Genomic DNA, 21,120 nt, shown 5'->3' with positions numbered 1-21,120 from the left:
GATAAAAAAAACTAGGTATAACACAGGTAGATAAAAAAAACTAGGTACAAGTTTATCTAATATTCCCATCTCACAGGATGGTTAGACATACATGGAATCAGGGGAGCAAATATCTGCCTCAATACAGATTTGGAATTTGTTGTTGGCGGATTTGAATTCGTCAACTTCTTCTTTGCGAAATGTGCATTTAGGTTAGGTTGTCTTCCATGTTTCTTACTCTTTGCTCCGGTGCTTTGTGATTTGAGGTAAGTCTGGTTGGGTTGGGCTCGGAAAATGTCACATATGTACTTATTTATAAGCAAAATAGTGACTATAAGCAATAAGTCATATATGTGCTGTCTTGTGCGAGAGCGGATTACACCCCACAACGTGGGGAGTACTTACCTATCAGCGTCTACGGGAAGTGAGGTCTAGCTCTTTATGCACAGCTTACTAGCCTTGTACCTGTTGCCTTACAATCTAACTACTCTGACTTTTTAATTCTTTGTTTTGTTGAATCGGGCCTTATAGTTGTGGATGGAGGTGGCTTTCACAACTTCCTCTTATAGAACATTCCACTTGTTAACTAGCCGTATAGGATACGAGTACTTTCTTCCGTCCCTTCGGCTCAATTGCGCTTCCAGCTTCCACCTGTGTCCGCTTGTCCTGCTTTCTCTCATTCTGAAGAAGCTATCCTTGTCCACCTGATCTATTCCGTAAAGAAACTTGTAAGTTGTGATCATATTTCTTCAGTTCCTTCTATCCTGTAGGGCTGTGAAATTTAGTTCCATTACCCCCATGTTCGTAGCTTAGCCCTCTTAGCTCTGGCACCAATCTTGTGGTAAACCTCTGTACTTTGTACGTCCATATGTTAATTTTGGCTTTATGCTTTACAAGGTGCGGATTGCTGGAACAAATGATGTGTAAATTGCTTTGAAAGAGTCCTAGTTCAGGTTCCTAAAAGATGTTATTTTACTCGCTAGCGTCCCTGTCATGTTCATAAGAAACTGCGGGATCCTTTTGTATGGCACCGCGTTTCATACGCCAGCTGTATGTAAACAAAGAGAGTCCGCCACACCTGGACGCTGCTAGTCATGTAGAACCATTATAAGTATTAGTCATTAACCTATATATGGTTTTATATCAACACTACAACCAAGATCATCCACAGCAACACAGAACACCACATTGGCGACGAGCTTAAACAGTGAACGCAGGTATTTGTATAGAACAGAACAAGGGACATGACTGCAGTCTCCCCCGGGAGGAAGAGAAAACATATGCAACGCTGGGGTCTGTGAGCACGACACCCATGCTGTCTTGACCAATGCTGAGTGCTACCTGATGCTGTGTGTTATCTGATGCTGAGTGCTTTTGGGGGCCGGTAACTACCTTTTGGCTGTGATTGGAGGATTCGCCTCTCTTTTCTCAACCATCATCTACCTTCGAAGCCCCGACTCGCTTCTACCTCTACCCCGGAAGACTGCAGACTCAAGGTGAGCGTCTGATTATTATGTACACCTGATGCTTACACGCGGTGGGACCGTCATAACTAGTAAGGTAGCCCACAATAACGTATAAATTCTAGGGTTACACTGGAGAAAGCACTCAGTGGGCAATACAGATATATTCAATTTGCGGTACTTACACCGCGAATTTACTGTGCATTCTCAACATTTAAAAAAGGGACATAATACTACAATGGGAAATCATTTTTCACTCACCATATCGACTGTTGTACTCAGTCACACTGAGTTAGTTTAGTTCAATTATTATGTACCCTATACCCATCTTGTGGACAGTAGTGGAAAGGGTTACAGAGGCACATAATGTGCTGAGGGACTCAACCCCACAATTCATTGTACAAGTCGTCATACAGTACCCTGTATAACCACATGTACTCTATATTACCACATGTACGCTGAGAAAGCCTGTCGTAAACAGCTCCACAAAGGTGATATGGGCGCCTAACGAGCACACCCAACACACACCCTCAGTGGTTTAAGGTAAGACCCTCTCAGTCCTGGCGGAGGGTCCATGGAGTTTTCCCTTCAAGAAAGGGCGCTCTTGGAACTTTATACTCAGAGATAAACATTCCCTAATACAAAATGTAACACCCTTGCAGCAGTCACAAATGAAACCTAATTAAAAAAAAATAAAAAAAAAATTGATATTTCAACTAAGACAAAGCAATTAGCTTAATAAAAAATAAATGTTAAACTTTATATACCAATCATTATACACTCTGCACTTATTAGTATTAATTTTTTTTAATGATTTTACAGGTAACTAAAAAATAAGTATTTTTAATTATTTTATTTTCCTGTAATATTGGCTATCACCTTGTGCGATAACCATACAGATGTATCAAGGTGTGAGCTACATGGTGATAACGTTGGGTCTCTGATGCAGTGAGACCCTCACCTGGCCAGCACTCTCGTAGTCGGGCAGTTAGGAGTCCAACGATTATTACACCAATGGGTAGGAGGCATCAGTGGCAATACCACAGTTGTTGCTCCTGTTACGAGCCATATGAATGTACCCGCTGATGCCCCAGCCGGTGCCCCAGGAGTTCTTGACGAGCCAGTAGGTCTCTCCGCTCTCAGTTCCGTAGCCCACTACCAGTACAGCGTGGTCCAGGGTGGTTGACGAGCACCTCGACTCATAGTAGACACCTGCAAGATGAGTACACATATTAATATATAGAACACATGATGGTTTCCTGTTATATGGAAGTGTGCTTTCATGTGAACTGTGGCTGAAAGATAATATACAGTGTATGTCAAGCCCCGAGATTTTGACTTAAAATAAAATACAATATCAAGAAAATTCATGAATTACTTCTTAAGATTTGAAAAGTAATATGTTGAATGGACCCGCATATTATGTTACTATATAGACGTTTGTGTGTGTGTGATAGTTTGTCTTTACTCACCGCTGTTATAAAGCTGGAATGAAAGTCGTGATGCATCAATGGCAACTGAGATGGGACCAATGTTAGCAGAGGCTTCCAGCAGAGCGGCTTCATCTCCTTCAGGAATGGCCACATAACCAGTTAATGTGGCGACGACGTCGTTGGAATCGAAACGGCAGACATCATCCTGCGTGGACGGGGACATAAAATTAGTTTGCGCATTGTCAAACAGGACATCTATATAAAGTTCAGATACTATAAGTATTTTATTAGTCAACTTATAACCAAGACGTGCGTTGTATATATGGAAAACTTACAATAGCCTCGTAAGGGTAGGAAGCCTCAGTGACAGAACCATGGGCCTTGATGTACTTGAAGGCCTGGTTCACCCATCCACCGTTGCATCCCTGGTTGAAGTAAATACCGCCGGCGCAGTCGACCAGCTGCTGCTCGGAGAGACTGATCAGCTTGCCGGTCTTAAGGTAGTGCTGACCCTCCAAGGAACCAGTCTGTGGTAAAACGGATAAATATATAATCAAGTAAATTTACATTTTAGGATTGCGAGGAAGATATGTAAACATGAACAAACTTAAATGCCACGAATTGTGTTCCTTATATGATTAAAATCATACTATATGGAAAATGTAAATAAGTTAATATCGATATAATTTTTCCTATTTATCCACTTGCAAGCCTGGATAATTCCTGCAGGCTAAGAACATGCGGGCAATTTATATTTTTGAAAAACTATTTACCGCAGAGAAAGACCAGCATGATCCACATTGTCCCTGGTCCTTGACACCAGTCACGGCTCCCTGGTTACGCCAGTCCACAGTTGCTGCCCTTGGGATCCTTCCTGTGGGAGTGAACACGCTGTCAGGCTCTGGGTGAGACTCCTTTTTGTACCCCTTCATCACAGCGTTGAATTCTTCATTTGTCTGTCAAATAAAAAACTTGTTAGAACTTGTAGTGAAGGAAAATGTTTCATATATCGTCAGTTACATATTACATATATATGAATCCAATTGCAAAATTGTCAAATATCAGAAACTAGGAAGAGGAATCACTGACCATGTCACCAAATTGGTTCATTGCCAGGTTGAAGGTAACTTCGCCCCTCTCATACTTCTCGTTGAATTCTTTGACGTACTGAAGGTTATGTTCGAACACGCTCCTGCGGTACTGTTCCTCCTCTGCGTCAACATACTTGCGGCTATGGATGGTCTGTGGAAAACAACAAACTCGTATATCACATCACACATGTTTAATAATTGTTACGCTACATAATTGTTTTATACTAACTGCAGGCAGTAATTATTCCATGAACAAATTATTTGTTCATATTACTTCTTTTTTTGTAATAAATAAATCTGAGAATCTCTGCAGTAAACAATGATGTGTCAAATGTATTAATTATACCACAAATTAATCAGTGACTTAACATTGGTAATATATCAAGTAATTCTTCGTGCAACCCCAAATACACTATATTCTAATTTATATTTCTTAATTTGCTATTGCTAACTTTCCCTTCCTAATATATATTTTCTAGCTTATAATTCCTAAACTTTATTTTAAGTCTAAAAAATCCCTAAATTATATTTTTGGTCAATAGTTTGGCAAAATTTCATAGTTGGTAAATTTTTTTAACTTTAAATAGTGGTTACAAAAGCGTATTAAATTTTGTTCAGTTAATAATTTGTCCATTTCATATATATTCACAAATCTCATAAGACTGAATTTATGAACAAGTGAATATACGTGGTTTTACGATCATGTTTTCAATAATAATAAACATTATGTTCCTTAAACAATTGAATGGTAAACATTTTGTAACTCAGGACACAATATGAAATCTTGAGGGGTGATAATGGGCTTACCTTGAATTCCTCCCAAGTGGGATGGGCGGCCGCCACAGCCAAGCCACACAGAAGCAATGCTACGACCTTCATCTGTTTCAGAGAAACCATTCAATGAATATACTGGAGTTATTTTTGCAAGTTAAATTCTCTGTTGCACTTCATTAAATATAACGTTATAATGATATTAGCAATATGCCTTGAGTTTTGATTTTTTAGACTTTCTTAATATGTTGTTCACTACAACATGAAATTCATGATAAACAATTCTCTGGTTTATGTCATTAGGATTTTCACCTAGAGTTAAACTTGACACAATAATAGCTGGAGAGTTTTACCTTGGGTGTATGTAGAGTGCTAGCCGGGTTGAGAGTGTATTGGGAGAGTGTTGGAGGGTATATATATACGAGGAGTCCGTGGGAAGCAGTACACCTGCTGCTGTCTTCCACGGTGCCTGACAGTGCCTCTCTTGTCTGGTATGTGTCCTATACTAGGCCTAGGAAGAGTTAAGTTTTGTTTTAGGTGGAAGTTTTTCCGTATTCAATAAAGTGAATAATACCAAGTTCTACTAATAGTCAATTGCGTCAATATGTGTTCGATAGTTCACGCAGTTACAAAAAGTAAAATCTAAAGAGAAGGATGGGTTGTTTTATAGTATATTTAGCACCAGTTGATAAAGATGTTTATTTTCAATTGTCAACCTTGTCCTTGAGAAAAGCAGTTCTTTATTCTTATCTTTGATGCAAGCATTGGTCCAATCACCCCCTCAGTCGTCTCAAATGTCATCTCTAGGAATTTATTTCCGAATGCAACTGTATTATCATTTGTAACCATATGTAATTTAGTTGCTTTCAAGTTCTGTAATCAAATAAAACCCATCACTTTCCAAGCTCTATGATTAACCCTCAGCCTCCAAATTTCCAAACTCCGTTATCAACCCCCCTCCCCGCTCTCTCTTGAATAAAATTCCCACATACCTCGCACCTCCAAATACTAACACTCGACTATCACGTGCATGCTGAGGTGCGTATCGTCTAGACGAAGTCCACTGAATTCCCCAAAACAATATATGACGATGACATCAGATACCTGAGTGGAGTTACTTCTGGGTGTTGTTAGGAACAGTTACTGCCCCTGGTACACCCCACACCTTTACTGCGGAAAGTGTGAGAAATACACTCTATATCATCTTGGGTGCAGGAAAATGCTTCTCTTTCCCAATGAAGTTGACATGCTGTTTTTCATCATTCCCCATTAAAGATGTTAAAAGAAGTCTTGTTGATTTTGAAGTATTTACAGAATTCTCTAGTTAAACGCAACATTAGGAGTTAAACGACAGATTGCCAATAGTCCGCAATGTAGTTGGTTTAATTTTAAACAATAATTTATTCCTAAATGAAGTCAATGATTTAAAAACAAAAAAACAATCTGCCTGTGCTCAATGAAACTGGCTCTCTTTATAGTTTATACCATATGCTTGAGTTAAATATTGAAATTTAGTGTAATTTTTTTATTAAAAACTATTTATTGTTTCTATAATAAAACAACTATATTATATTCAGTTAGAAAACCTATTGAACTTGGGAAGATTTCCACATTGCATAAGTCTCCTAAAGATAAGAATACTCATTAAGAAATTTCATCCCAAGAATGAGTAACGAAAGGTACAAAAGTAATTCACTGCATTGGTCTATAAACATAAGGGAAGTGTAAACTCTCATATGCCAAAAGGTTTCCGAAAAGTTCGTAGAATGAAACAATAGGCTTCAAGTGCACGTGGAGAGGCAGATTAATAGCCCACGTGTCGGGGGCTGGATAATAGCCCACGTGTCGGGGCTGGGTAATAGCCCACGTGTGGTTACAAGATAAAAGTCCATGTGTGGGCGCATGATAATACCACACGTGTGAGGAATGATTATGGGCCAAGTGCACGGGACAGAAAATTAGCCCACGTGTTGAGGCAATATAATAGCCCACATACATGACAAACAAATTTAGGCGTGGAGGTAAAATAATAGCCTTGGTGCATGGCAGAAAAATAGCCAGGTGTGGAGGCAGGATAATAGAACATGTGAAAAGGTAGGATAATAGCCGCACATGTGGTTGCAGGATATCTCAGAGTGGAAGCCTAATATCATCGAACTCTTCTTTATCTGAAGCTAACTAGACATCGATAAACATAACTCATCATCGGGTGCTCACACGAGAAAACAATTCTTGGGCCTCGTGTACCTGGTGTCCAGCCGCTGGACAGCACTATAATACCTGGCCAAAGGGTAAGGTCAGATACATTAGACATTGTAACACAGTCAACTATCATCAGGAACGGAAGAAGCCAATCTGTATAATTTCTGAATCAAACATTGTTAAAATATAGATGGAAGTTAAGTGGACTGAGGACAGTGTCTGAAACATTACAAATTATAATTTATTGGTGGATATTTGTTCTCAGTTGATTCCTCTCAGCTTTTCCTTTTTAAAAATAAAGCCACGAAATAGACTTGAGATCTCTGGATTGTTTCAAGCGTTGGTTAGACATATATATGCCTGAGGTTGGCCGGATATGAAAACAAACTGCCTTGTATGGACCAATAGTCAAGTTCTTCAGTTTAACATTATGTTGTTATTCGTGTAAATTAAATATAAATTGTTTAAATAATGTAGACTACGCAACCCACAACAGTTATTTAATTCCATTTACTGCTTGGTGAACAAAGGCATGAGGAAAAAGGAACCATTTACGCAACCATTTTATTCCCTATGCAGGATAGTCCCCGAACATGACTCAAGAATGTATATTACTGTATTACTGGACCAATTTACACACACTATTAGTATGTTATGGAAAAAGTAATTCGTGTAGACATGTGATAATAATTATGATCAAAATGTTTATTTCCAGACCTCGGGAACGAATCTTCTGCAGATATATCTAAGGTTCCTCTTTAACTTAATTTCCAAAGTGAATAAGAGCCTTAGAAACATATATAAGACTTCTTCCATATTCAATACCGTATACACACACATATAATAATCGGTGCCACTTTTAATAGGTATCTTTGCTTCAGAGAAGAGAATATAAGGTTCTCACGGGATGCATGTAACTTCCCAATTGTAGATCTTCATATTGTTTACTAATACCACATAATAATTTGGATTCTACATATAATACTCATAATACATTATATAAAAAAGGACCACGAATGTCGGACAGATACAAAGGATGCAGCAAGCAAGTCCCATTCACCGTCACCGACTACTTGTTTCTATATGACTCTACAAGGGGTCAGGAAGGTACTGTGGCTCTTTGGCATATGCTTCAAGCAGTTGCCTTATTATGCATTCTGGTATTTTCTGCTTTATACTTTCCCCTCTGCCTTTGCAGATAATAAAAAAAAAAACTTCAGTGAAACGCGTTGTTTAGTTTTTCATCTTTATTTAATAAAATTCAATATAAATGACTGCACCCTCCTGGGTGTCCCCCATTGGCCAGCACGCAAATGAGGAGATACTGGATTAAAAAATCACTGATCAAAGGAGAATGCTGGACAGGATTGACAAGATCGATGCCCATGATACTCTCTTCCTCCTCACAAGATGCCTATCTCTCCCAAAGTTGACTTTCTGAAGTGTTCTCCATCCTACAACAGCCCTAAATTAAATGCGTATGACACCCTTCTGAGATCCATGCTGGTGAAAGTTCTGAGCCTGCTATTGGACGATCCTCAGTGGGAGCAAGCAAGCCTCCCTGTAAGACTCGGCCGCGTTGGTGTCCGCACAGCCTCCCAAATTGCTCTTCCAGCCTTCCTTTTCTCCTCCCATGCATCGCACGACCTCGTAAGAGATATCCTACCTGAACCCCTGAGTGATTCAGCAGGAAGACACGATCCTGCCTCCACTGAATGCTCAAATCAGTGGGATGCGCTTGCAGCCCCAGCACCCATCATAGAATCAACAAAAAAACATAAAACAGTCCAGCTGGGACCACCCTCTAGTGGAAATATAAGTGATGTCTTGCTTAGCGCCAGTACATCAGACAAGGAGAAAGCCCGCCTCAGAGTAGTGCGTGCCCCCCATGCAGGAGACTTCCTCCTGGCAGTACCCATGTCGGCAAATGGCATGCATCTAGATCCAGAATCCCTTCGTGTAGCAGTGGCCCTCCGCGTTTGAAGTACTATATTCATAGTATATCGACTATTTAAGTATTGTTTGTAAGTACATCTTTGTGTATAGACTAACTGTTCGTACAAAACCTGTGGGTTTCATAGAAGCATTGTTGCTTTTTCATTGTCTGGCGCCATGAAAAATATTTTTTGTCCTGCTATTGCATTGAAATTGTTGGGGCTGACTGTCAAACTCAAAGTTACCCACCACAGTACCTGCCCTCTCAAAAAAAGGTATCTAGAAAGTTCAAGCAAAAATTATTCATATAAAGTTATTAAAAATATATATGCATCTTACAGGAAAATTACACAGTTTTTCTTCTAAGTTTGAGAACATCAGATGATTTTGTTATCAAGCCTCATCAATAAAGCCTCATCTGTGTTTAGAAACTCACCAAACTCTGAACTTAATATATCATTAAGGCTCGTGGACATAAAACACACAACATAAATACTTGATATTCTTCTTTAATGTTTATTCATGAAGAGTAATGGAAACCTTTAAACTCATCTGCTGATTCAAAGATACGCATCATGATGACTGAAAAACTTTTGCGTTCATCTTGTCCACTTCTGAGAATTCATATCTTTTGAATAATGAAGAGGTAAATAAAAAATAAGTATTTTTAATCATTTTAATTTCCTGTAATATTGGCTATCACCTTGTGCGATAACCATACAGATGTATCAAGGTGTGAGTTACATGGTGATAACGTTGGGTCTCTGATGCAGTGAGACCCTCACCTGGCCAGCACTCTCGTAGTCGGGCAGTTAGGAGTCCAACGATTATTACACCAATGGGTAGGAGGCATCAGTGGCAATACCACAGTTGTTGCTCCTGTTACGAGCCATATGAATGTACCCGCTGATGCCCCAGCCGGTGCCCCAGGAGTTCTTGACGAGCCAGTAGGTCTCTCCGCTCTCAGTTCCATAGCCCACTACCAGCACAGCGTGGTCCAGGGTGGTTGACGAGCACCTCGACTCATAGTAGACACCTGCAAGATAAGTACACATATTGATATGCGGAACACCTCTTGGTTTCCTGTTATATGGAAGTGTGCTTTCATGTGAACTGTGGCTGAAAGATAATATACAGTGTATGAGAAGCCCCGAGATTTTTACTTAAAATAAAATATAATATCAAGTAAATTCATGAATTACTTCTTAAAATTTGAAAAGTAATATGTTGAATGGACCCGCATATTGTGTTACTATATAGACGTTTGTGTGTGTGTGATAGTTTGTCTTTACTCACCGCTGTTATAAAGCTGGAATGAAAGTCGTGATGCATCAATGGCAACTGAGATGGGACCAATGTTAGCAGAGGCTTCCAGCAGAGCGGCTTCATCTCCTTCAGGAATGGCCACATAACCAGTTAATGTGGCGACGACGTCGTTGGAATCGAAACGGCAGACATCATCCTGCGTGGACGGGGACGTAAAATTAGTTTGCGCATTGTCAAACAGGACATCTATATAAAGTTCAGAAACTAAAAGTATTTTATTAGTCAACTTATAACCAAGACGTGCGTTGTATATAAGGAAAACTTACAATAGCCTCGTAAGGGTAGGAAGCCTCAGTGACAGAACCATGGGCCTTGATGTACTTGAAGGCCTGGTTCACCCATCCACCGTTGCATCCCTGGTTGAAGTAAATACCGCCGGCGCAGTCGACCAGCTGCTGCTCGGAGAGACTGATCAGCTTGCCGGTCTTAAGGTAGTGCTGACCCTCCAAGGAACCAGTCTGTGGCAAAACGGATAAATATATAATCAAGTAAATTTACATTTTAGGATTGCGAGGAAGATATGTAAACATGAACAAACTTAAATGCCACGAATTGTGTTCCTTATATGATTAAATTCATTCTATATGGAAAATGCAAATAAGTTAATATCGATATAATTTATCCAATTTATCCACATATTGCAAGCCTGAATAATTACTGCAGGCCAAGAACATGCAGGCAATTTATATCTTTGAGAAATTATTTACCGCAGAGAAAGACCAGCATGATCCACATTGTCCCTGGTCCTTGACACCAGTCACGGCTCCCTGGTTACGCCAGTCCACAGTTGCTGCCCTTGGGATCCTTCCTGTGGGAGTGAACACGCTGTCAGGCTCTGGGTGAGACTCCTTTTTGTACCCCTTCATCACAGCGTTGAATTCTTCATTTGTCTGTCAAATAAAAAACTTGTTAGAACTTGTAGTGAAGGAAACTGTTTCATATATCATCAGTTATATATTACATATATATGAATCCAATTGCAAAATTGTCAAATATCAGAAACTAGGAAGAGGCATCACTGACCATGTCACCAAATTGGTTCATTGCCAGGTTGAAGGTAACTTCGCCCCTCTCATACTTCTCGTTGAATTCTTTGACGTACTGAAGGTTATGTTCGAACACGCTCCTGCGGTACTGTTCCTCCTCTGCGTCAACATACTTGCGGCTATGGATGGTCTGTGGAAAACAACAAACTCGTATATCACATCACACATGTTTAATACTTGTTACACTACATAATTGTTTTATACTAACTGCAGGCAGTAATTATTTCATGAACAAATTATTTGTTCATATTCTTTTTTTGTAACAAATAAATCTGAGAATCTCTGCAGTAAATAATGATGATTTAAAATGTATTAAGTATATCACAAATTAATCAGTGACCTAACACTGGTAATATATCAAGTAATTCTTCGTGCAACCCAAAATACACTATAATCTAACTTATATTTCTTAACTTGCTATTGCTAACTTTCCCTTCCTAATATATATTTTCTAGCTTATAATTCATAAACTTTATTTTAACTCTAAAAATCCCTAAATTAAATTTTTGGTCAATAGTTTGGCAAAATTTCATAGTTGGTAAATTTTTTTTAACTTTAAATAGTGGTTAAAAAACGCATTAAATTTTGTTCAGTTAATAATTTGTCCATTTCATATAAATTCACAAATCTTATAAGATTGAATTTATGAACAGGTGAATACACGTGATATTACGATCATGTTTTCTATAATAATAAACATTATGTTCCTTAAACAATCGAATGGTAAACATTTGTCACTCAGGACACAATATGAAATCTTGAGGGGTGATAATGGGCTTACCTTGAATTCCTCCCAAGTGGGATGGGCGGCCGCCACGGCCAAGCCACACAGAAGCAATGCTACGACCTTCATCTGTTTCAGAGAAACCATTCAATGAATATACTGGAGATATTTTTATAAGTTAAATTCTCTGTTGCACTTCATTAAATATAACGTTATAATGATATTAGCAATATGTCTTGAGTTTTGAATTTTTAGACTTTCTTAATTAATATGTTGTTCACTACAAGATGAAATTCATGAAAAACAATTCTTAGGTTTATGTCATTAGGATTTTCACTTAGAGTTGAACTTGACAATAATAGCTGGAGAGTTTTACCTTGGGTGTATGTAGAGTGCTAGCCGGGTTGAGAGTGTATTGGGAGAGTGTTGGAGGGTATATATATACGAGGAGTCCGTGGGAAGCAGTACACCTGCTGCTGCTACTGCTGCTACTGCTGCCTTCCACGGTGCCTGACAGTGCCTCTCTTGTCTCTCCCTCATAATCATGCCAACTAGCTGGGTTATTTCTCAGGCACCTCGTACCCTGATTCTTTTCCACGCTACCTCGAACACTGGGAAATTTGGTATAACACATTTCGTGGAAAAATACAAATTTATGTTTACAACGAGTAGTTACCCATGTGAAGGTAGGAGAGGTAACCTAAATGGTAAAGTTGGGGAGCTCACCTACATGTAATAGTGGGGAGCTCCCCTATAGGTAATATTGAGGAGCTCACCTAAATGTAATAGTGGAGAGCTCCACTATAGGTAATAGTGGGGAGGACTCCTAGATGTAATAGTGGGTGACGTACTCGCGATGTTATAATTGTTTATGTGCTGGCTTCTCTTAGTTATTATTATTGGTGGTGTTGCATTTTCTTCAGCTCGTCCCACTGTTTAGATAGTACTTATTCTGACGATGTAGAGCATTGTACATATATTGACGTAATGAACAATTACAAAGTAGAATTTGATACCAATGAGTTTTGACAAACTGGAGAAGTTTTGTGTTGGTATTAAACTTTTCCTAAGCACATTTAACCTTCCTAAACATAATACATCCTATCTGAGGCCTAATATATTACAAATTGCCTTTACTATGCCTAGGAATATTTAAGTTTGGTTATAGCTAAAAAATTTCCTCGTTCAATAAAGTAAGTAATATCAAGTTCTACTAATAGTCATTTACGTCAATATGTGTACGATAGTTCACACAGGATATTATTACAAAAAGTAATATAAAAGAAGAAGGACGGGTTGTTTTTTTCGTATATTTAGCACCAGTTGATAAAGATGTATATTTTCTATTATTAATCTTGTCCTTGAGACGAGCAGTTCTTAGTTCATATCGCTGATACAAGCACTGAGCCTATCACCTCTCAGTCGTCTCATGTGTCCTCTCTTCTACTAACTTATTTCCGAATGCAACTGTAATATCATTTGTAACAATATGTAATTTAGTTGAATACGAGTTCTGTAATCAACTAAAACCCATCACTTTCCAAGCTCTATGATTAACCCTCAGCCTCCACATTTCCAAACACCGTTATCCATCTCCCCCCCTCCTTCTCTTGCCCCAAATCCCCACATACCTCGCATATCCAAATACTAACACTCGACTATCACGTGCATGCTGAGGTACGTATCGTCTAGACGAAGTCCACTGAATTCCCCCAATCAATATATGACGATGACATCAGATACCTGAGTGGAGTTACTTCTGGGTGTTGTTAGGGAGAGTTTCTGCCCCAGTACACCCCACACCTTTACTGCGGAAAGTGTGAGAAATACACTCTATATCCTCTTGGGTTCAGGAAAATGATCCTCAACCCCCATCACGTTGACATGCTGTGTTTCATCATACCCCATTAAAGGTGCTAAAAGAAGTCCCTCTTGATTTTGAAGTATTTGCAGAATTCTCTAGTTAAATGCAACATTAGGAGTTAAACGACAGATTACTAATAGTCCGCAATATGAAGTCAATGATTTAAAAACAAAAAAACTATCTGCCTGTGCTCAATGAAACTGGATCTCTTTATAGATTATACCATATGCTTGAGTTAAATATTGAAATTTAGTGTATTTTTTTTATTAAAAACTGTTTATAGTTTGTGCAATAAAACAACTATATTATATTCAGTCAGAAAATCTATTGAACTTGGGAAGATTTACACATTGCATTAAAGTCTCCTAAACGTAAGTATACGCATTAAGAACATTCATCCCAAGAGTGAGTAACGAGAAGTACAAAAGTAATTCATTGCATTGGTCTATAAACAGAAAGGAAGTGTAAACTCTCATATGCCAAAAGGTTTCCGAAAAGTTCGTAGAATGAAACAATAGGCTTCAAGTGCACGAGGAGAGGCTGATTAATAGCCCACGTGTCGGGGCTGGATAATAGTCCACGTGTCGGGGCTGGATAAAAGCCTATGTGTGGGCGCATGATAATATCACACGTATGAGGAACGATGATGGGCCAAGTGCAGGGATAGAAAAATAGCCCACGTGTTTGGGCAGCATAATAGCTCACGTACATGACAAAACAAAATATTCTAGGCAGGAGGCAAAAGACAGAATACTATGCCTAGGTGCATAGCAGAAAAATAGCCAGGTATGGAGGCAGGATAATAAACCGTTTGGAAAAGTAGGATAATAGCCACACATGTGAGGGCAGGATATATCTCAGACTGGAAGCCTAATATCATCGAACTCTCCTGTTAATACAATAAACTATTTTAATGTTATATTTGAAGCCTGTAGTCATCTGAGTAGATGGTTTTCCTTAATTGTATTAATACTAATAACTTAATTTACTTTGTCTGAAGCTAACTAAAGATCGATAAACATAACTCATCATCGGGTGCTCACACGAGAAAACAATTCTTGGGCCTCGTGTACCTGGTGTCCAGCCGCTGGACAGCACTATAATACCTGGCCAAAGGGTAAGGTCCGATACATTAGACATTGTAACACAGTCAACTATCATAAGGAACTGAATCAAACATTGTGTTAAAATATAGATGGAAGTTAAGTGGACTGAGGACAGTGTCTGAAACATTACAAATTATAATTTATTGGATCTCAGTTGATTCCTTCCAGCTTTTCCTTGTTAAAAACAAAGCCGCGAAACAGTACGAAATAGACTTGAGATCTCTGGATTGTTTCAAGTGTTGGTTAGACATATATATATATATATGCCTGATTTTGGCCGGATATGAAAACAAACTGCCTTGTATGGACCAATAGTCAAGTTCTTCAGTTTAATATTATGTTGTTGTTCGTTTAGATACAATATTAATTTTTTAACTAATGTAGACTATGAAACCCACAACAGTTATTTAACTCCATTTACTGCTTGGCGAACAAAGGCATGAGGAAAAAGGAACCATTTACGCAACCATTTCATTCCCTATGCAGGATAGTCCCCGAACATGACTCAACGTATATCACTCTATTACTGGACCAATTTACACACACTATTAGTATGTTATGGAAAAGTATTTCGTGTAGACATGTGATAATAATTATGATCAAAATGTTTATTTCAAGAACTCGGGTACGAATCTATTGCAGATATATCTAAGGTTCCTCTTTAACTTAATTTCCAAAGTGAATAAGAGCCTTAGAAACATATACAAGACTTCTTCCAAATTCAATAACGTATACATATATATATTAATCGGTGCCACTTTTAATAAGTATCTTTGCTTCAGAGAAGAGAATATAAGGTTCTCAGGGGATGCATTTAACTTCCCATTTGTAGATCTTCATATTGTTTACTAATAGATTTATATTAATACCGCATTCAAGATTTAATACTGATAATAGATTATATAAAAAAAGGACCACGAATGTCGGACAGATACAAAGGATGCAGCAAGCAAGTCCCATTCACCATCACCGACTACTTGTTTCTATATGACTCTACAAGGGATCAGGAAGGTACTGTGGCTCTTTGGAATATGCTTCAAACAGTTGCCTTATTACGCATTCTGGTATTTTCTGCTTTATAATTTCCCCTGTGCCTTTGCAGATAATAAAAACAAGCTTCAGTGAAACGCGTTGTTTACTTTGTTAACTTTATTTAATAATATACAATATGAATGACTGCACCCTCCTGGGTGCCCCCATTGGCTCACACGCAATCGAGGAGATCCGGGATTCAAAAATCACTGATCCAAGGAAAATGCTGGATAGGACTGACAGGATCGATGCCCATGATGCTCTCTTCCTCCTCACAAGATGCCTATCTCTCCCTAAGTTGACTTACTTTCTGAGGTGTTCTTCATCCTACAATAGCCCTAAATTAAATGTGTATGACACCCTTCTGAGGTCCATGCTGGTGAAAGTCCTGAACCTGCCATTGGACGACTCTGAGTGAGAGCAAGCAAGTCTCCCTGTAAGACACGGCGGCCTTGGTCTCCGCACAGCCTCCCAGATTGCTCTACCAGCCTTCCTTTCCTCCCATGCATCGCACGACCTCGTAAGAGATGTCCTTCCTGAATCCCTGAGTGATTCAACAGGAATACATGATCTTACTTTCACTGAATGTTCAAATCAGTGGGATGCGCTTGCAGTCCCAGCACCCATCAGTCAACCAACAGTCCATCTGGGACCACCCATTACTAGAAATATAGCTGATGCCATGCTCACCGCGACAACATCAGACAAGGAGAAAGTCCGCCCTCAGTTCTTGCCTCCAAATGCAGGAGACTTCCTCCTGGCAGTACCCATATTGGCAATGGGCACGCGTCTAGATCCAGAATCCCTTCGTGTAGCAGTGGCCCTCCGTCTTTGAAATACTATTTTCATAGTATATCGACTATTTAAGTATTGTTTGTTAGTATTGTTGTTTTTTGTTCAGCTCGTCCCACAGTTTAGATAGTACTTATACTGACGATGTAGATCATTGTACATATATTGACGTAATGAACAATTACCAAGTAGAATTTGATACTACTGAATTTTGACAAACTGGAAAAAGTTTTGTATTCTTATTAAACTTAATCTAAGCTAACTACAATAAAGTGAGTAATACCAAGTTCTACTAAGTCAATTGCGTCAATATTTGGTACGATAGTTCACACAGTTACAAAAAGTAAAATCTAAAGAAAAGGATGGGTTGTTTTATCGTATATTTAGCACCAGTTGATAAGGATGTTTATTTTCAATTATTAATGTTGTCCTTGAGAAGAGCAGTTCTTAGTTCATATCTCTGTTGCAAGCGCTAGGCTTATCACCCCTCAGTCGTCTCAAATGTCCTCTCTTCTAGTAACTTATTTCCGAATGAAACTGTATTATCATTTGTAACCATATGTAATTTAGTTGATTATAAGTTCTGTAATCAACTATAACCCATCACTTTCCAAACTCTATGATGACCCCTCAATCTCCAAATTTCCGAATTCCGTTATCCATCCTCCCCCCCCCTTCTCTCGCCCCAAATACCCACAAACCTCGCATCTCCAAATACTAACACTCGACTATCACGTGCATTCTGAGGTGCGTATCGTCTAGTCGAAGTCCACTGAATTCCCCCAATCAGTATATGACAATGACATCAGTTACCATTATGGAGTTACTTCTGGGTGTTGTTAGGGACAGTTTCTGCCCCAGTATACCCCACATCTTTACTGCGGAAAGTGTGAGAAATACACACTCTATCCTTTCGGGTTCAGGAAAATGCTCCTCTTCCCCCATGAAGTCGACATGCTGTTTTTCATCATACCCCATTAAAGGTGCTGAAAGAAGTCCTGTACATTTGAAAGTATTGACAGAACTCCATAGGTAAATGTAACATTAGGATTTAAACCAGACTCCCAATAGCCCACAACATATTTTGTTGAATTTTAGTCATTAATCTATTCCTAAATGAAGTTAATGATTAAAAAAAAGCTATCTGTTTATTCTCAATGAAACTGGTTCTATATTATATCCTATGCATGGGTTAATTATTATATTATTGACATTTAATGTACTTTTTTGAATTAAAAACTTTCTATTGTTTGTGAAATAAAACAACTATATTATATAGTTAGAAAACCTATTGAACTGGGAAAGATTTATACATTTCATTAAAGTCTCCTAGTGGTAAGAATACGCATTATGAACGTTCATCTCGAGAACGAGTAACGAGAGGTACAAAAGTAATTCACTATCTTGGTCATTAAACAGAAAGGAAGTGTAAACTCTCATATGTCAAAAGGTTTCCGAAAAGTTCGTAGAATGAAACAGTGGGCTTCAAGTGCACGTTGAGAGGCAGTTTAATAGCCCACGTGTTGGGGCTGGGTAATAGCCCACGTGTGGTTACAAGATAAAAGCCCATGTGTGGTCGCATGATAATACCACACGTGTGAGGAATGATTATGGGCCAAGTGCAGGGGCAGAAAATTAGCCCACGTGTTTGGGCAGCATAATAGCTCACGTACATGACAAAACAAAATATTCTAGGCCGGAGGCAAAAGATAGAAAACTATACCTAGGTGCATAGCAGAAAAATAGCCAGGTGTGGAGGCAGGATAATAGACCATATGAAAAGGCAGGATAGTAGCCACACATGTGGGGGCATAATATATCTCAGAGTGGAAGCCTAATATCAACTAACTCGCCTGTTAATACATTAAAATATTTTAAAGTGGTATGGGAAGCCTGTAGTTATCTGAATAGATGGTTTCCCTTAATTGTATTAATACTAATACTTAATTTGCTTTATCTGAAGCTAACTAGAGATCGATAAACATAACTCATCATCGGGTGCTCACACGAGAAAACAATTCTAGGGCCTCGTGTACCTGGTGTCCAGCCACTGGACAGCACTATAATACCTGGCCAAAGAGTAAGGTCAGATACATTAGACATTGTAACACAGTCAACTATCATCAGGAACGAAAGAAGAAATTTTTATAGTTTCTGAATCAAACATTGTGTTAAAATATAGATGGAAGTTAAGTGGACTGAGGACAGTGTCTGAAACATTACAAATTATAATTTATTGGTGGACATTTGATCCCAGTTGATTCCTCTCAGTTTTTCCTTGTTAAAAACACAGCCATGAAACAGTACGAAATAGACTTGAGATCTCTGGATTGTTTCAAGGGTTGGTTAGACATATATATGCCTGAGTTTAGCCGGATATGAAAACAAACTGCCATGTATAGACCAATAGTCAATTTCTTCAGTTTAATATTATGTTGTTGTTCGTGTAAATAAAATATTAATTTTTTAATTAATGTAGACTATGCAACCCACAACAGTTATTTAACTCCATTTACGGCTTGGTGAACAAAGGCATGAGGAAAAACTAACCATTTACCAAACCATTTCATTCCCTATGCAGGATAGTCCCCGAACATGACTCAAGAACTTAGATCACTGTATTACTGGACCAATTTACACACATTATTATTATGTTATGGAAAAAGTATTTCGTGTAGACATGTGATAATAATTATGATCAAAATGTTTATTTCAATGACTCAGGTACGAATCTTCTGCAGATATATCTAAGGTTCCTCTTTAACTTAATTTTGAAGTGAATAAGAGCATTAAAAACATATATAAGACTTCTTCCATATTCCATAACGTATACACACACATATAATAATCGGTGCCACTTTTAATAAGTATCTTTGCTTCAGAGAAGAGAATATAAGGTTCTCAGGGGATGCATGTAACTTCCCAATTGTAGATCTTCATATTGTTTACTAATACCACATAATAATTTGCATTCTAAATTTAATACTCATAGATTATATAAAAAAGGACCACGAATGTCGGACAGATACAAAGGATGCAGCAAGCAAGTCCCATTCACCATCGACTACTTGTTTCTATATGACTCTACAAGGGGTCAAGAAAGTACTGTGGTTCTTTGGCATATGCATCAAACAGTTGCCTTTTTATGCATTCTGGTATTTTCTGCTTTATACTTTCCGCCGTGCCTTTGCAAATAATAAAAAAATCTTCAGTGAAACGCGTTGTTTACTTTTTTAACTTTATTTATTAATATACAATATGAATGACTGCACCATCCTGGGTGTCCCCCATTGACCCGCACACAATCGAGGAGTCCTGTATTAAAAAATCACTGATCAAAGGAGAATGCTGGACAGGATTGACAAGATCGATGCCCATGATACTCTCTTCCTCCTCACAAGATGCCTATCTCTCCCAAAGTTGACTTTCTGAGGTGTTCTCCATCCAAAAATAGCCATAAATTAAATGTGTATGACACCCTTCTGAGGTCCATGCTGGTGAAAGTCCTGAACTTGCCATTGGACGACTCTGAGTGAGAGCAAGCCACCTTCCCTGTAAGGCTCGGCGGCCTTGGTGTCCGCACAGCCTCCCAGACTACTCTACCAGTCTTCCTTTCCTCCCATGCATCGCACGACCTCGTAAGAGATGTCCTTCCTGAACCCCTGAGTGATTCAACAGGAATACATGATCCTACTTTCACTGAATGTTCAAATCAGTGGGATGCGCTTGCAGTCCCAGCACCCATCAGTCAACCAACAGTCCATCTGGGACCACCCATTACTAGAAATATAGCTGATGCCATGCTCACCGCGACAACATCAGACAAGGAGAAAGTCCGCCCTCAGTTCTTGCCTCCAAATGCAGGAGACTTCCTCCTGGCAGTACCCATATTGGCAATGGGCACGCGTCTAGATCCAGAATCCCTTCGTGTAGCAGTGGCCCTCCGTCTTTGAAATACTATTTTCATAGTATATCGACTATTTAAGTATTGTTTGTTAGTACATCTTTGTGTATAGACTAGCTGTGCGTACAAAACCTGTGGGTTTCATAGAAGCATTGTTGCTTTTTCATTGTCTGGCGTCTTGAAAAACAATTTTGTCCTGCTTTTGTATTGAAATTGTTGGGGCTGACTGTCAAACTCAAAGTTACCCACCACAGTACCTGCCCTCTCAAAAAAAGGTATTGAGAAAGTTCAAACAAAAATTATTCATATAAAGTTATTAAAATATATATATGCATATTACAGGAAAATTACACAGTTTTTTCTTCTAAGTTTGAGAAAATCAGATGATTTTGTCATCAAGCCTCATCAATAAAGCCTCATCTGTGTTTAGAAACTCACCAAACTCTGAACTT

At 38.7% G+C, this 21,120-nt stretch overlaps 2 protein-coding genes across 2 annotated transcripts; both read right to left on the bottom strand.

Moving 5' to 3' along the window:
• Positions 1 to 2,280: 2,280 nt before the first annotated feature.
• LOC123769501 (digestive cysteine proteinase 1) lies at positions 2,281 to 5,173 on the bottom strand. Its single transcript, XM_045760652.2, has 7 exons — positions 5,091 to 5,173; positions 4,774 to 4,845; positions 3,965 to 4,117; positions 3,649 to 3,831; positions 3,211 to 3,402; positions 2,915 to 3,080; positions 2,281 to 2,654 (listed from the first exon to the last, which is right to left on the bottom strand). The coding sequence occupies exons 2-7, from the start codon at positions 4,843 to 4,845 to the stop codon at positions 2,449 to 2,451; spliced, it is 972 nt and encodes a 323-aa protein (XP_045616608.1). The 5' UTR covers positions 5,091 to 5,173; the 3' UTR covers positions 2,281 to 2,448.
• A 4,363-nt stretch (positions 5,174 to 9,536) lies between these two features.
• On the bottom strand, positions 9,537 to 12,431 carry LOC123769502 (digestive cysteine proteinase 1-like). Its single transcript, XM_045760653.2, has 7 exons — positions 12,347 to 12,431; positions 12,028 to 12,099; positions 11,224 to 11,376; positions 10,908 to 11,090; positions 10,467 to 10,658; positions 10,171 to 10,336; positions 9,537 to 9,910 (listed from the first exon to the last, which is right to left on the bottom strand). Exons 2-7 carry the CDS (start codon positions 12,097 to 12,099, stop codon positions 9,705 to 9,707), a joined length of 972 nt encoding a protein of 323 aa, XP_045616609.1. The 5' UTR covers positions 12,347 to 12,431; the 3' UTR covers positions 9,537 to 9,704.
• Positions 12,432 to 21,120: the final 8,689 nt, after the last annotated feature.

This window comes from Procambarus clarkii, chromosome 63 (genome assembly GCF_040958095.1).
Source record: "Procambarus clarkii isolate CNS0578487 chromosome 63, FALCON_Pclarkii_2.0, whole genome shotgun sequence".
NCBI lineage: Eukaryota > Metazoa > Arthropoda > Malacostraca > Decapoda > Cambaridae > Procambarus > Procambarus clarkii.
This window is presented reverse-complemented; position numbering and strand designations above follow the sequence as displayed.